The sequence below is a fragment of the Brachycentrus maculatus genome, unplaced genomic scaffold, assembly GCF_059751285.1.
Source record: "Brachycentrus maculatus isolate JH-2025_06_01 unplaced genomic scaffold, ASM5975128v1 h1tg000199l, whole genome shotgun sequence".
NCBI classification, from domain to species: Eukaryota; Metazoa; Arthropoda; class Insecta; order Trichoptera; family Brachycentridae; genus Brachycentrus; species Brachycentrus maculatus.
The window spans coordinates 49,916-64,373 of record NW_028280950.1 but is presented as its reverse complement, the minus strand read 5'-3'; the positions used below and the strand labels follow the sequence as shown (position 1 = coordinate 64,373).

Genomic DNA, 14,458 nt, shown 5'->3' with positions numbered 1-14,458 from the left:
CAGGAACAGAACGCCTCGGATAACGGGATTGTACCGTTACCTGAGTAACAGTACTTTACCGTTATACTAAAAATAAATATTTCAAAAACTCATGTGTTGTGCAACCACCCGTGCCTAGATGCCCAGCAACCTTTGACATTCATCGTAGTAGCCAGCCCATCGAAAGGTTAAAAGGCAGGCCCAGTGGTGTAGTTGGGTAGATGCTCGACTGCGAAACTGGCATCGCTGGTTTGATTCCCGCCAATAGCAAACTAAATCCAAGAAAGATTTACTTTCAATTGGTTTGGGTGTTTGTGGAGTATTTGACTCATTTACCTTTCTCATCCTTACTATCCTACCTGCAGACAAGCCTCTAAAAGGAGAAGCTTTGCTTTGGATTCCTTTTAAAAAATATACAAAAAAGTAGTTGGGAGTACATAATAGAAAATGCTTTCAAAAAGAACTGGGAGTGCGTTTAGGGCTTGCGAGCAACGCATTCAACAACATAACATGTTTGGACTATACATATAGTTCAATTGTTTATTAGGTTATTTGTCTTTGGTTCTTCTCTGAGCTTTATAACTATTGGATTAAAGGGTAAAAAAACAATATCTTTCTAATTTAATGTAAAATAAATATATTGGAACAGACATATGCTGTGGGAAATGGAAGTATTTTGAACACTTTTAACATCTCATCCTATAACATTAACTGATCTCATCCTATACTACTAATTCTCTTTAACCAGATTCAGAAAGTGCCATTCGACAGTGAGACTATAATTTCCTGGATGTAACACCACTTCATCTATCGACCCAGGCATCTTATTTCATAATGACTCATATACCATAAAAAATAAACATACCATAAGATGTATATGGGGTAAATAATACACACAAAATTAGAATTTTATATATATTATTATATAATTGATCAAATACACATTGAAAACCGGGTGATAAAATGCTGTAAAAATAATTGTTTGACCAGTGGGTCAAATCTAAAAAAATATTTAGTACAGAACTGTGTAAAATACCACTTTTCAGTGCAGGTTTCAATCAATAAGAAAAACTGGCACTAGAAACTTTTAAAACGAATCTGTAAAGTAACTGTATAGTAAGACTTTTTTTTTTTAATACTTCACATGTTTTTTGTAAACAAGGTTTTTCTAATTTTCTGTGTCACAGTTCTCCTAAGAAGATTTGTATTTAATAGCTGATTCAATCCAATTTGTTGCTTAATTTATTCGAAATTCAAAATACAAGAATTGTTTTATACAGGCAAAGCAATGTACCACGAGATAATTTAATATATCAAAGCGTTAGAGTTTTACATTAATAATAATTACTAGGCTTGATTAACCCTTTGCAATTGTTGATGGCAGCCCATTAAAATACTCTCTTTTTTGGATTCTGATTGAAAAACCTAAACGCTACATATCTATCGAAGATATTACAATTGTCTTAAACAATCTAGTTTAGATTCTGGCAAGTGGTCATTATGCGGTATTTATTGCTCAAGGTTCACTTTCTTGATTGCACCGCTGCGGCACCCTCAATCGCAAAGGGTTAAGGGTTTCTTGTTTATGGAATCCGTGTATACAACATTTTTAATATTTTCTGGAGTTCAATGTACTGAGGCAAACATGTAATTTTTACAGAAATTACATTAAATTTCGTAAGATGGGGACTGACCGGAGCATTTCATTGTAACGTTACATTCGCGGCGAGCATCCGACTTTGGATGGAGCACTCGGAACGCTGTACTGACTATACGAATGCTCGCATCGTAACGTGTTACGTTATGACAAAATGACTCCGGTCAGTCTCCACCTTTATACAGAGTGATTGAGGAATTGCTAACCTTGCTTCTACACTTGTTTCTTTGGCTTATAATGACAATTCCAAATGAAGCCATCGAAACGAGCCATGAGAAAATATACAGAATCACAATGAAATAATTGTTGATAGTCAAAATTTAGTGGCTTGTTATAAATTTAATATCGGTGCCATTCACAATAATATTTTATGGTACTTAATATTAAGTAATGAATGTTCATTTTCCTTATAAGGCAACCTTATAATAGGTATTTCAAAATAAATGGACTAGACTATTAAATAAAAATTAACAAAAAATATACATACATTGATAAAGAATACATGCGACAAATTTTAAAGGTTATAATTTTGCCGCACAAAATGATTATTTTTAAGGTTTACCTTAACATTAATAAAATCATTAAGATCAAAGAAATAAATAAAAATACTTGTGAATAAACTGGAAAATCATTTCATTAAATAATACAATAGATTTTTTTTTAAATATTCAATTGAATGAATTCTTTGATTTTCGGGAGCCTACAATCTTACAAAATCCTGAAATTTAACACTCGAAAATAGTAGTGTTAGGTGTCTAAATATTTCATGATTTTCTAATTTAATACAAAAATGATCTAATGAACCTAACGGATACTCACCTAAATAAATTAAATAGATGAATGATAAATGGTCTTTGATATTAGGTAAATTTAGAAAGGTACATAAGATATTTATAAATGTACATTATATCTAGTCAATTTCAAAAGTGATTATATAAATAAAAATTATTGTTATAGATGACTCGCGCAAACATACATAGCACTATAACTCACAAAATTTTATCATGGTAAAATTTCTCCAGCAAAGTATATAAAGTAATATTATGCCAAATATCGTTGTTTTAAAAAAAAAGTTTTTTCATGTGTCAGATACGGGTAGCCGACACAGCACAATTAGAAGAATTCAAAAGATGGCCTGTGTCACCGACTAGACGGTGCGAGTGCATTAAATTTGAATAGCAAGAATTTATACAGTGTGTCAGCTCAAAGAATGAAGTCAAAATAGGGTGTATGGTGTCAGCCACCGGTGGCATTAACATGTTAATGATGTGTAATAAAAAAAAACATGGTTTTGTGTGCAAGACTTATTTATTTAATAATTATGTAATAATTTTAGTTTTTATGGTGAACAAATCTTCAGCGCTTTAAATTTTAATGATTTTCGGTGTTGTTTTTTCACTATTTTGTAGAAATTAATAATTTGCTGACAGTTTTGCAAAAAAAATTATAAAATTTTTAATTGCCATTTGTAACCCGTTGTTTTGCCTGAACGGGGTCAATATTCAAAATAAATTAAAGTTTATATAACAAGATATATATATATATATATATATATATATATATATATATATATATATATATATATATATATATATATAGTATATATTTAGTATGCAGATAATAAATATTAGTATCCTACCACTCCCATTTTTTGAAATATTGATATTGCACTTGTGCACGCCTCTAAAATGTAACAATCTTATCACCAGCATGATAAAATAGCTCAGGAAGTGAATGCATAGTAATTTGGTTCCCAAACTGTAAGTAAGATTGTAATTGAGGAGATGAGATTAATGCATTAAATTTACAAATAAATATATAAACTCATCCCAGATTCAAACTAAATCAAAAGCCAAGACCCCTTTTTATATGGTCGCAGTAACATAAGGGATGCAAGACCCCTAAACCTCACAACAACAAAAAAAGACCCCCTTACTTTTAGGTATAAAAAAACAACCATGTTGGCAAGATTTGGATGTTATATTTGTTCCAGAGTTTCAAAGCGTTGTAGCAATAAATCTGCTTTAAGTGGATTTATCCAGACCATATGCATTCAATGCTATGTCTTCTCCATCTTCTTACCCTTATCCACACCCAAAGGTGCATAGGGTACTGCATCATAGTTTTGATCTCGATTGTTACTTACATAAAGGGATGGTGATCTATCCTGCGCTACATGTACAGGTAATCACAAATATTTATTTTAACCCCAGGGAATCGGACCAAACACCTCAGGCAGTGTAATGATTAGCGTGTTTAGCTAGCGTTCTAAACACGCTAACCATTACACAGCAGAGACGGACAAACGCTGTGTAATAATAATGATTTCTAAACCTAGTTAGTTTAGTTTCTTATGCAATAAAATATTTTTTCAGTATTATAATTATAATTACAAGTTGGTTATTTTTTTCTCAGATTGTTGATTGTTAATAGATTTTTCGTTGTTTTTTTTTATATATTTGAAATACCTTTAATAAAAGTTGATGGATGAAACCGTTAATTTTATTAAAAGAAAATAACTCTCAATGTTTTTGACTTTCACATTTCATTTAAGATATTTAACTACTATGATATTTTCATAAGTTGCACAAGCATTCTTCCAAATATTGAGGCGTGTTTACTCAAGTGTTCAAATGCTGTCATCTTGAATATTTATTTTAAAATAAACTAGTTGAGAACAACTCTGGTCATTCAATTTTAAATGGCACAACACGATATAAGAATGTGAAAATCTCATCACATATTAGAAGAAGTTGGTTGAATAAACTACTACATATTTATTTACAGCAGGGGTTGCCAAACATTCAGGCGCAGCTGGGAATTTTTTATAAAAATTGGTAAAATGTTATATTTATCGTCCTGAAGAAGTCCTGAAATTTACAGAATGAATTTAGAGAAGTCCTGAAATTTATGAAAGAGGACACCAAAATAGTTTCACGGACAACAAAGGAAAGCTCCAATTTGACCATTTTTGATAAACACGTGAACTAACAAGTTTCAAAATAATATGAGCGGAGTACAAATGAGGTAAACAATTGTAAATCAAAAATGATAAATGTTAATTTTTTAGGAAATAAAGTTAAATTTATGGAAATTCATTATTCATTTCACGGCTACAGATATATTGAATGAATAATTCTGAGATAATGCAATAATCAATAACATTAGCCACATCTTTTATACATGTAATTTTTTGAAATCGGTACCAAATCCTCAAACGTGATTAAAAATAATGTTTAATTGGTAATAATTATCGAAACATGGCAGCATTTATAACAGGAATGTGCAAGTGACTCAATATAAAATTAATTGTGTTCTGCACACAACTGATGATTATTAAACTGAAATATGATCAAAAAGATATTCTACGAATTGATACATGGGAAAACACCAACCAGATATTATTACTATAATATGTACTCTTACTAGTAACACCACTGAAGAATAAAAGATGAAATGTCAATGTAAAACCAAACCAATTTTCTCAGGAACGATGTTTGGACACCTCCAATTGTATAAATAGTATTGCAAATCCCCATCTCCTATTCCAAACTTCAGAGCACTCAAGAACTCCTTATTATCCATTAGATCTAAGGCATTAAACACATCGAATCCCGCATTCTTAGCAGAAATCAGCGCATCAGTCATCAAGTCCACCCAGGCAGTCTTGGTGGAGACGTTGTAGAAGGAGTATGCGGCTTTCAGGGTTTTGTGAACAGGGTGGTTCATAACTGTGGAGGGTAAAGAGTAATAACTAATGAAATCGGTTATTTCTCCTGCTTCATTGGCAACGACAAAACTGTCGATGATACCAGTTTGCGGAATAAACCAATGCTGGAACTCATCGGAGTGGAAGATGGGAGCTAATTCAAATTTGCTCAAGTAATGGTTTAGTAGTTTAACAACTTGACCACAGTCCGAAGGCAACATTTTCCTGAATCCTGGAGTTTTAGGATTTTCAGGTAGTTTATACAACTTGATAGTTCTCTGCATGGTCCTATTCTTGGGCAAAAGAGAAAACTCAATTTGGATTAACTTCTTTGGATTCAGCGAGCGATGCCAGTAGCGGCACGTCGCGATAGGCTTCGGAAGAACAATTCCGGCGGTATAAAGTCCTTGGAAAATTCCCGTAAGGTTGACACGCCTGGTTATCTCTCTAATAAGAACAGGTGCAACCCTCTTGGATCTAAGCTTCTTATGAACACAGAGAAAATTGATTTCAACTACTTTACGGACTTGGTCGTAGATTCGGACCAACGCTGGAACGGCTGAAATAAACCCTACTAGGCGCCCCGACTTGGTGACGCGCACACCGCAGTGCCAATCCTTCCTCCAACCGATCGGTTGTAGCGCCCACTTCAAAAATGCTGGCTGGTAATCGAATCTGAACATACAATCGTCATCCTCAACATAATTCTCGTTGAGAAGAGTGTACAACTCTTTTAGTTCCGCACTTGTGTTTAGATCCAATGTATCCCACTGAAAACCATCGGGCAAACTGTAGGGCTCCGCTCTTATTTCAGAAATACTCTTTTCCGGTTCGATAGGCTCGTTGACAACGATCTTTTCATCCATTTTCGGCACAGGCTGGGTTGACCAAAATTGGAAAGGTTTTTGCAAAGGTTCTTTTGTTAGTTTCGAAGTTTTTTGTTGGAAATTCAAGACTTCCATGGCCATCCTTAGGTCTTTAATAGAAATATTTTGAAATTCGTTACTATTCATAGCCTCAACATTATCAGCCGGAGCGTTTTCCGCTTGGTCATGATTGCCGACTTCAACGAGCGCTTTTTTATTCTTATTTCGCTTTTTAGATTCTTTTGGACTGGACTCGTCAACTAAAACAGCATTGTTAGTAATTTCTTCACAGACACTTTCATTCCTTTCCTCCATTTTAGGATAATACTGTCCAAAAACTATTTTGAAAATTACAGCGAGGAACGAAATAGAACTCGCCTTCGACTTGACATAAGTGTTCCTGAAAAAAAAGTACATTAATCGTTTTATTTAATAGTCACCTATTTTCTATGCAAACCGGGGTTAGTTAGTTAAAGTTCTTACACAACTAAAGCTGCAGACTTCTTGCAAAAAATTCACAAACTTTTACTTCTATCAAGCCGTTTCCCCGCAGGTGTAGGCAGAAATGATGGAACGCCACAATCTTCTGTCGTAACATACACTCCTCGCTTCCTTCACATCCAAAATGAGTTATGGAAATTACTCATCGGGAATATTATAAATATATGTGACTTTTGTATTAAATATCTTTGAATAAATAAAAAAAATCCATTTATATAGTTAAACATGCCCTCCGCTTACGCAGAAATTTTAACACCACCAGATTTTAGAATATGGTTGATATGATCGTTCCACATCTTTTTCGGCCGTCCTCGTTCTGTTCTACCGCTTACTTTCACCACATAAATTTTCTTAGTCATCTTTCGATATCGATTCGCTCCACATGTCCACATCACCTAAAATAACTTTTCTTAATATTTTCAATAATCCCTAGTTCAGCCTTAAATTCCTTTCTTATTTCCTCATTTTTTATTCTGTTATACAACGATTTTCCACACAATCGTCTGAGGGAGCGCATTTCAACAGCGTTCACTCTACGTTCATACTTCCTTTGCCAGTTCCATGTTTCGCTCCCATACATTAGTGTCGGTACCAGCACTCCGTTACGACGAAATGCTCCGGTCAGTCACCACCCTAACGTCGTAACATCGCTCGCGGCGAGCATCCGAAACTATGGATGGAGCGCCCGGCTCGCTGTACCGACTATACGAATGCTCGCATCGTAACGTGTTACGTTACGACGAAATGGCTCCGGTCCGGTCCAAACACATTTTCAGTTTTTTCACGATCGCAGCACATGTTTTCTGATTTTAGGATTCCGAATGCACAAAATTAAAAGTCAAATATTCTTCTTCTTCTTTTTTTGATGGCTTTTCACCCTTAAAGTCAAATATTGATGAAACCCAAACATAAGCTGTACTAGTAAACATTTGTTTTTCTCTGACGGAAAAATTCCAATATTAGGATTGCGAAATCTTTCATTTGTGTAATTTAGAATTTGGTATTTTCTATAAAAACGCAAAAAAACAATTTCGGTAAGTGATTTTTCAAACGAAAATATTAAAAGAAATGATTGGATTTTTACAGATACCGGGAAAATATTTTTTTATATATGTTGTGAAAATACTCTATTCCAAATTCGGATCAGTAACTTCGATAAACCGACGTATGCGCTAAGGCTTATTTGAGTATTTTTGTCTATGCTACTCTCTTTTCCGGTTGGTGTACAAAAACAAGGTAGTGCTGGGTTTTTACCATCCTATTTTCCGTAAAATCCTCTTGCATCTACCAATATTTTGTCAAAATGTATAAAACGATACGTTAAATATTTGATTTAGAATATATGCGTGATCCTAGTTTTCGAACTACTACCTTCCTCGCGAGTTTTCATAAATACGTTTTTGACAGATCATAATTTCATTCCAGCTTCAAGATGGGTAAAGGGAATAATATGATCCCAAATGGGCACTTTCACAAGGATTGGCAAAGGTTTGTGAAGACTTGGTTCAACCAACCAGCCCGTAAACATAAGCGGAAGCAAAACAGGGTGAAAAAAGCCCGAGCTGTCTTCCCTCGTCCTGCTGCCGGGCCCCTCCGACCGGTCGTAAGATGTCCTACATTCAAATATCACAAGAAGATTCGCGCTGGTCGTGGTTTCACTTTGGATGAAATCAAGGTACGTCACTGAAATGTATTTTCATCTAAACAAAAGACAAAAATTTCAAACACCTGCATAATGATATATTATGCATAGTATGTCAAAATTATTAAATGAATTCCTCCAGCGAGTAAAATGTGAAATTCCAGACTAATTTCCAATTTTTATTTAATAAGAGGGGCTAATACTTATCGCAAATGTATGGCGTCACAAACACACTACCAATGTTTTTTGACAGTCCATTTGTTCCACCAACAGCTTCTTCGCCCTGGATTTCTATTTACTTCTTTTAAATATAATTTTTTCAACTACATTGCAAATTTTATATTTATTTCATTTAAAACAAAAAAATAGTAGTAGTATGTAATTTGTTATTATTTTTTTTACTTTGTTTTAAAAATCATCTAAATTATTTGATATTTTGCGATGAGAATTTCTGTGTAATATTCACCTACCTAGTGGACTGTGGGATATGTCATTGGATACATACTTCGATGTTTTGAGAATTTATACATCAAAGACAAAAATATATACAGTGGAACCTCTCATAACGAGTTTTAATTCGTTCCAGTATCTTACATGTTAAGCAAAACATTTATTCTCATACAAATCAATGTAAAATGCGATAATGCGTTCCAGGCCGAAAGAAAACTCACATTTTTATATTTTTTTTCTAACATTTATTCAAATATAACTTATAAATTATAAAGAGTGTAAAAACTTGGAATATAATTTAGATTTGAAAAAACGTAAATAAAAATATGAATTTATGGCAAATAATTAATCCCTTTTAAGACATTTCTTTTTGCCCACGCTTCAAAATTTGGCAAAAATGTGTCGCAGCATTATCATTGAATAAATTTTTAGCACGAATAGCCACCTCCTTATTAGGGTGATGCTTTTTAATGTACAATGTAACAGTTTCCCATGCTTTCAGCATTTCTCTTATTGTGCTAGAAGATTGTTACTCTGCTACTTCCTCCTCCTCCATTAACAAACTCTTCTCCATAATTTATTTCTGTGAAACATGATGCAACTTCATAAGCTCTTCGGTGGTCAGCTCTTGGGTGCACTCTTTCACAAGCTCTTCAATTTTTTTGTTATCCACCTCGAGTCCCATGATATTGGCTAATGACACAATCTCGTTGACTGTAGACTCCACAGTTACTGTTTCAAAATCACATTTGACAACACTCTCTGGCTAAAGTTTTTTCCGAGCAGAAGTGAGGGTCCTCTTGGTAACTCCTTCCCAAATAACTATGATTTAAAAAAAATTGAAAATCATCAGAATCAACACTAAAATCACTGTCATCAGATTCGGCAGTGACCATAATCTCTGCATATAAATACATTTAAGTATACTGAATATTGCGTCATAATAATAATAATAATTTTGGATAATTCATAAAGCACTTATAATACTACCTTGAGGGCGCTTCACTGTGATTGAATTGGGGAAAAGGAGATAGTAGAAATGATTTAGCAAACACATGCATTTTTACTTTTCTTTTAATGAATCGCATTAACATTCAGTCCACTTATTCAGTCCATTCCTCATCATTTCAATAGTTTGTTTTTTATTATCAATATAGTTTGTCACACCCTCCAAATACACCAACATCACACTTGTCATATTAGATTGTTCAAATCAGGTATGGGCAACCTTTCCTAGGTTTGGGGCAAAATTATCATTTAGTCACCCGAGTCAAGGGCCTGACCAAATTATTAAACATAATAAAGTAATATTAAACTGTTGTTACACTATATATATATATATATATATATATATATATATATATATATATATATATATATATATATATATATATATATATATATATATATTACATTTTCATTTACGTAATGAACCACACAATATTAATATTACATATATACTGATCACAAAATTTATTGTGAAGATTTTTCTTCTACTTGAATTGCAAGACATCGGTGGTTTGTGTATTTTTCTTCCATCAAATATAATTTATAAAAATCTGTCAAAGCAATGTTGTTCCATTGTGATTTTAGCACTAAATCCCCCTGAAGCTGAGTAAATTCCATCTGTAAATTTGCTGGCACATTATTTACGCGGTAGCGATCATGAACTAGTAGAGTGAAGCCACTGTAAGCGTCTCCTGAGGAGTTTTACGTGGTTTTCTAACAACAATGAGTATATGCTGAGAAGTTCCTGATTGGCCCACACTAGTTTATCCTTCCTGTTCCCAACACAGATTAAAATAAAACATGTCTTTAGTTAGAAGAAACAAAAATCCTCTAATGATCTATAAACCTTGTTAATTCATAATAAGCAAGATAAATAATAAATGCAACTCCCATCTATAAAAAAAACACTAAGCGCCCGTGTCTTCTTTATTTTTTAATCCCTTTCTGGAACTATTACTTTTTCTTTCTCTATTACTTCGCCAAGATGATTGAAGGCCAGACAAAATAGCTTGGCTGGCCAGATCCAGCCCGCGGGCTGGTGGTTGCCTGTATATGGTTTAAATCCTTAGGAATGGTTACAAGTCTATTGATGCTTTATAGTGTGGTACATTCAAAATAATAAAAATAAAAAAAACACTAAATTTTACTGGCCTTGAAAACATTTTTGACAAATGCTCTCCTACATATCGGCATTGCAGATGTTTTTCTTCCCCCTTTTTAAACTTGCATTTTGTTTTTCAAATCCAAGGATAATCCTCCAGGATGATCCAAATTTGGTTTTCATATTGGCTGTAGTTGTATTGATGGTCCTGGTTCTTGAGTATCCATTCCATTATCTAAAATTATTTTGTCAATCATAAAGAAACTTGGTAAAGAAATATTTTATATCTCTTTTTTGTTCGATGTACTGAGTTCTACACTCCCATATTTCAGTTTGGTAGGTACCTTCTAATTCGCACCGTAGCTGTCCCAACTCGGCCCGCGGGTAGATAGATCACAATCTTGACCCCACATTTAGTAGAGCTGGCTACTTGGTATTTTTATCCTTCATTCAAACCCGAGTTCATAAGTATCCTTAAAACAATCCTTAAATGTTAATCATTAGGTAAATTGCAATATTAAAAATCTATCAGTTTTCAATAAAAGGTGTCCTGCCTGGGACATGCCCTTAGAGGAGAAAAGTACAAGCTATTGCGCCTAACCACAAAAGGCAAAAAAGAAGATTGGCGAGGAAAATTGGACGAGGATCAGAACCGTCGAGACGCTGTATAGAGTCGCCCAAATCAAGGAAAATTGCTCTCAAGTGATAGTCGACGTCAGGAGGATCTGGCACTCACAGAAGAAGAAACAAATTGACAGATCTGTTTTGAATCTATTGTACTGCTCTTCCACAAACTGTACCAAAAATGGGTAACTAGTGTATGTACCTCGAGTAAAGTCATGAGAATTTTTTTATTTATTTCAGGCGGCTAACATGTACCCCGCATTTGCACGTGCTATCGGTGTGGCAGTGGATCCCCGGCGTCGCAACAAGTCGGTGGAGTCGAGGCAAGTGAATGTCCAGCGCCTCAAGGAGTACCGTGGCCGCCTCATCCTGTTCCCACGCGGAGTCAAGAAGGTGCGCAAGGGAGAGGCTACCAAGGAGCAGTGCAAGCTTGCCACGCAGCTGAAGGGAGACGTCATGCCTGTGCGCCAACCACAACCCACTCAGAAGGCAAGGCAGATCTCTGACAAGGAGAAGACCTTCAAGGCTTACGCTTTCCTCAAGAGGGTGAGTTTTACCATTTGCATTTGTAAAAAATAATCAGGGTTTTCAATGATTTTTCAATTTTTTTTCGGTATTGCAAAATACTAATACTACTATACTTGAACCGCACGATTGATCACCTTGCCTTTGTACAATGATTGATCAATAGAACACTGTGTCAATACAATGCAGTGCCCTATGCACCATTGGATAGGGGTCAAAATGAAGTTACTGTTAATGAAGAACCCCGCCATCTTTTTTGTTATTAAAATACATTGAATATTTTTTTATTATCATCTTATTTATTATTAAAATAAATTGAATTTTTTTTTATTATCATCTTTTTTATTATTAAAATAAATTGATTTTTTTTTTAAAAAGTATTATGGGGTTGTTTTAATTATTATTTTTTATAGGCTAATTTAATATTAGAAATATATTTTTTAAATTTGCTACATGCATTTTATGTATCTATAAACCTTTGTATTTTTATCCCTTAAATTTGTTTGGTTTGATCACTATACGTATTGCCCATGCCTGTTTGTATTAAATCTATTTGAAATTAAGATTTTTTTAAAAAAGTTTTCTCAAAAATTATGTTGACTGAATTTCTAATGCCATTACTTTTTTCACAGGCTCGCATTGATGCCCGTATGGTTGGAATCCGAGCCAAGAAACTGAAGGAGGCTGCTGAAAATGCCGATGACCTTAACAAAGCTACAAAGGCCCCTAAAGTACCTAAAGTTAAGTCGAAGAAGTAAACTTGTACGTTCATAAGAAAATAAATAACCTAAAAACATTGAATTTTTGTGTTTTATTTATCTCTTTGAATATTTTGTGTGCACATACAAAAATCTTCCAATTGTGTAACATTGATAAAAAAATATTATAGAATTTAGAACTATTTATATCTTCTATGCAGAATGTTTTCTTTCAATCAATGAATTCTTGTATGAAGATTGAATTTTTATGTGAAAAGTATTTTAACCAATAGAACTCCTTACGAACTGTAAGCATGTGGAAGTTTAAAATGTCATATTTATAAACAGTGTCCATTGTTTAAAAACATAATTTGATTATGTTTTTAAAAATATTAAGAATTAATAGAGAACTGTTGGTATTTAAAGTAGGTACTTACGTGAGGTATTCCATTGAGTTCCTCAACTTCATTCCATTGAATTATGATATAAGAAAAACTTAACCTAGGCTTATCGCTTCTGATTGGCTCTGGCCTCGCCTCAAGTCCGACTTATTCAGTTGAAAGGCAAGAGGCGCTTCCATCTTTTTTCTCTCGCAGCTTTTTTCGAGTGGCATTGCAACTATGTGGGGTACACGTTAGTACATACTAAATTAATACTAAGATTTTTTTATCAAATAATATTTATCCAGTTTCATCAACCTTATACACTTATTGAAGAGTTGGCCAAAGGGTTCTCAGTGAAGTTTTTCATTTATAATATGACAATTCTCTGATTTTCAAAGTCACCTGATGTGGGATTGCGCAGACAATAAATCCCTGAAAAGACAGTGGCGTGGCTGCATTTTCTTTTCAGAGATACAATATAGTTTTCATCGAGCTATCTTCTACTTTATACATGTACTCACTGGTACTTCCGTATCCCTTTGGCAGAAAAATTAAAAAACAAAGACTGATATGCATCCTACATAGTATGTACGCATAAAAATCGGTTGGTCATATAGAAAGCTTGATGGGTATCTAACCTTTGGCATCAGTTTGTCCATGTCTTGTGTTATCATTAATTTTTTTTAACAGCAAAAAAGCAATAAATAATACAGGAGAAGTATTCTTAGATACGTTTGATGATTTCTAGTGATCCTCTTAGTCTTTGTTTTTTTTAATTCATCCGTTAGAGCAGCGGTCGGGGAACCGGGGTAAATTATCCCAAATGGGGTAAAAATGAATTTTTTGGTGTAATAAGGAAATTTTTCTAGTTTGTTATTTCATAAACGTGTTAGTATTTTTACAAATTTAAACAATTCAGAAATCGATTGAACACTGAAGACTTTTCCAATTGCTCTTACATCAAAAAGTCCCAATTTTCAAGTATGTAATTGTATCAAACATGAAGCAACATCATTTCTCCAAAAACTAAAAAGGAAACCTGAAAACCTGAATTTTCGTTTGAGCATTTTGTTTTGTTTAGTCTATTACATACTTGCTATTTTCATGTAACTTTTTTTTCTTTTTCATGTAAATTAATCAAATTGTCTTTTTTTTCACAATGGGGGGAGGGGGTAATAATGACTTACGCAAAAATATTTTGGGGTAATGGTCAAAAAAGTTCCCTGACCGCTGCATTAGAGGTATGAACAACTAAAAACGTGTGAAATAAGAGATGCCCGGTTGGGTACTCGTAAAAAGAAGATAGCATGATAA

General features: G+C 33.8%; 1 protein-coding gene and 1 pseudogene across 2 annotated transcripts; one reads left to right on the top strand and one right to left on the bottom strand.

Moving 5' to 3' along the window:
- Positions 1–4,070: 4,070 nt before the first annotated feature.
- LOC148307379 (glycylpeptide N-tetradecanoyltransferase pseudogene) lies at positions 4,071–6,607 on the bottom strand (annotated as a pseudogene). Its single transcript, XR_015837849.1, has one exon. The product of XR_015837849.1 is annotated as a glycylpeptide N-tetradecanoyltransferase pseudogene (transcript).
- A 1,312-nt stretch (positions 6,608–7,919) lies between these two features.
- Positions 7,920–12,864, top strand: LOC148307378 (large ribosomal subunit protein eL13-like). Its single transcript, XM_088263399.1, has 3 exons — positions 7,920–8,387; positions 11,779–12,084; positions 12,696–12,864. The coding sequence occupies exons 1-3, from the start codon at positions 8,145–8,147 to the stop codon at positions 12,819–12,821; spliced, it is 675 nt and encodes a 224-aa protein (XP_088119525.1). The 5' UTR covers positions 7,920–8,144; the 3' UTR covers positions 12,822–12,864.
- The last annotated feature ends 1,594 nt before the right edge of the window (positions 12,865–14,458 follow it).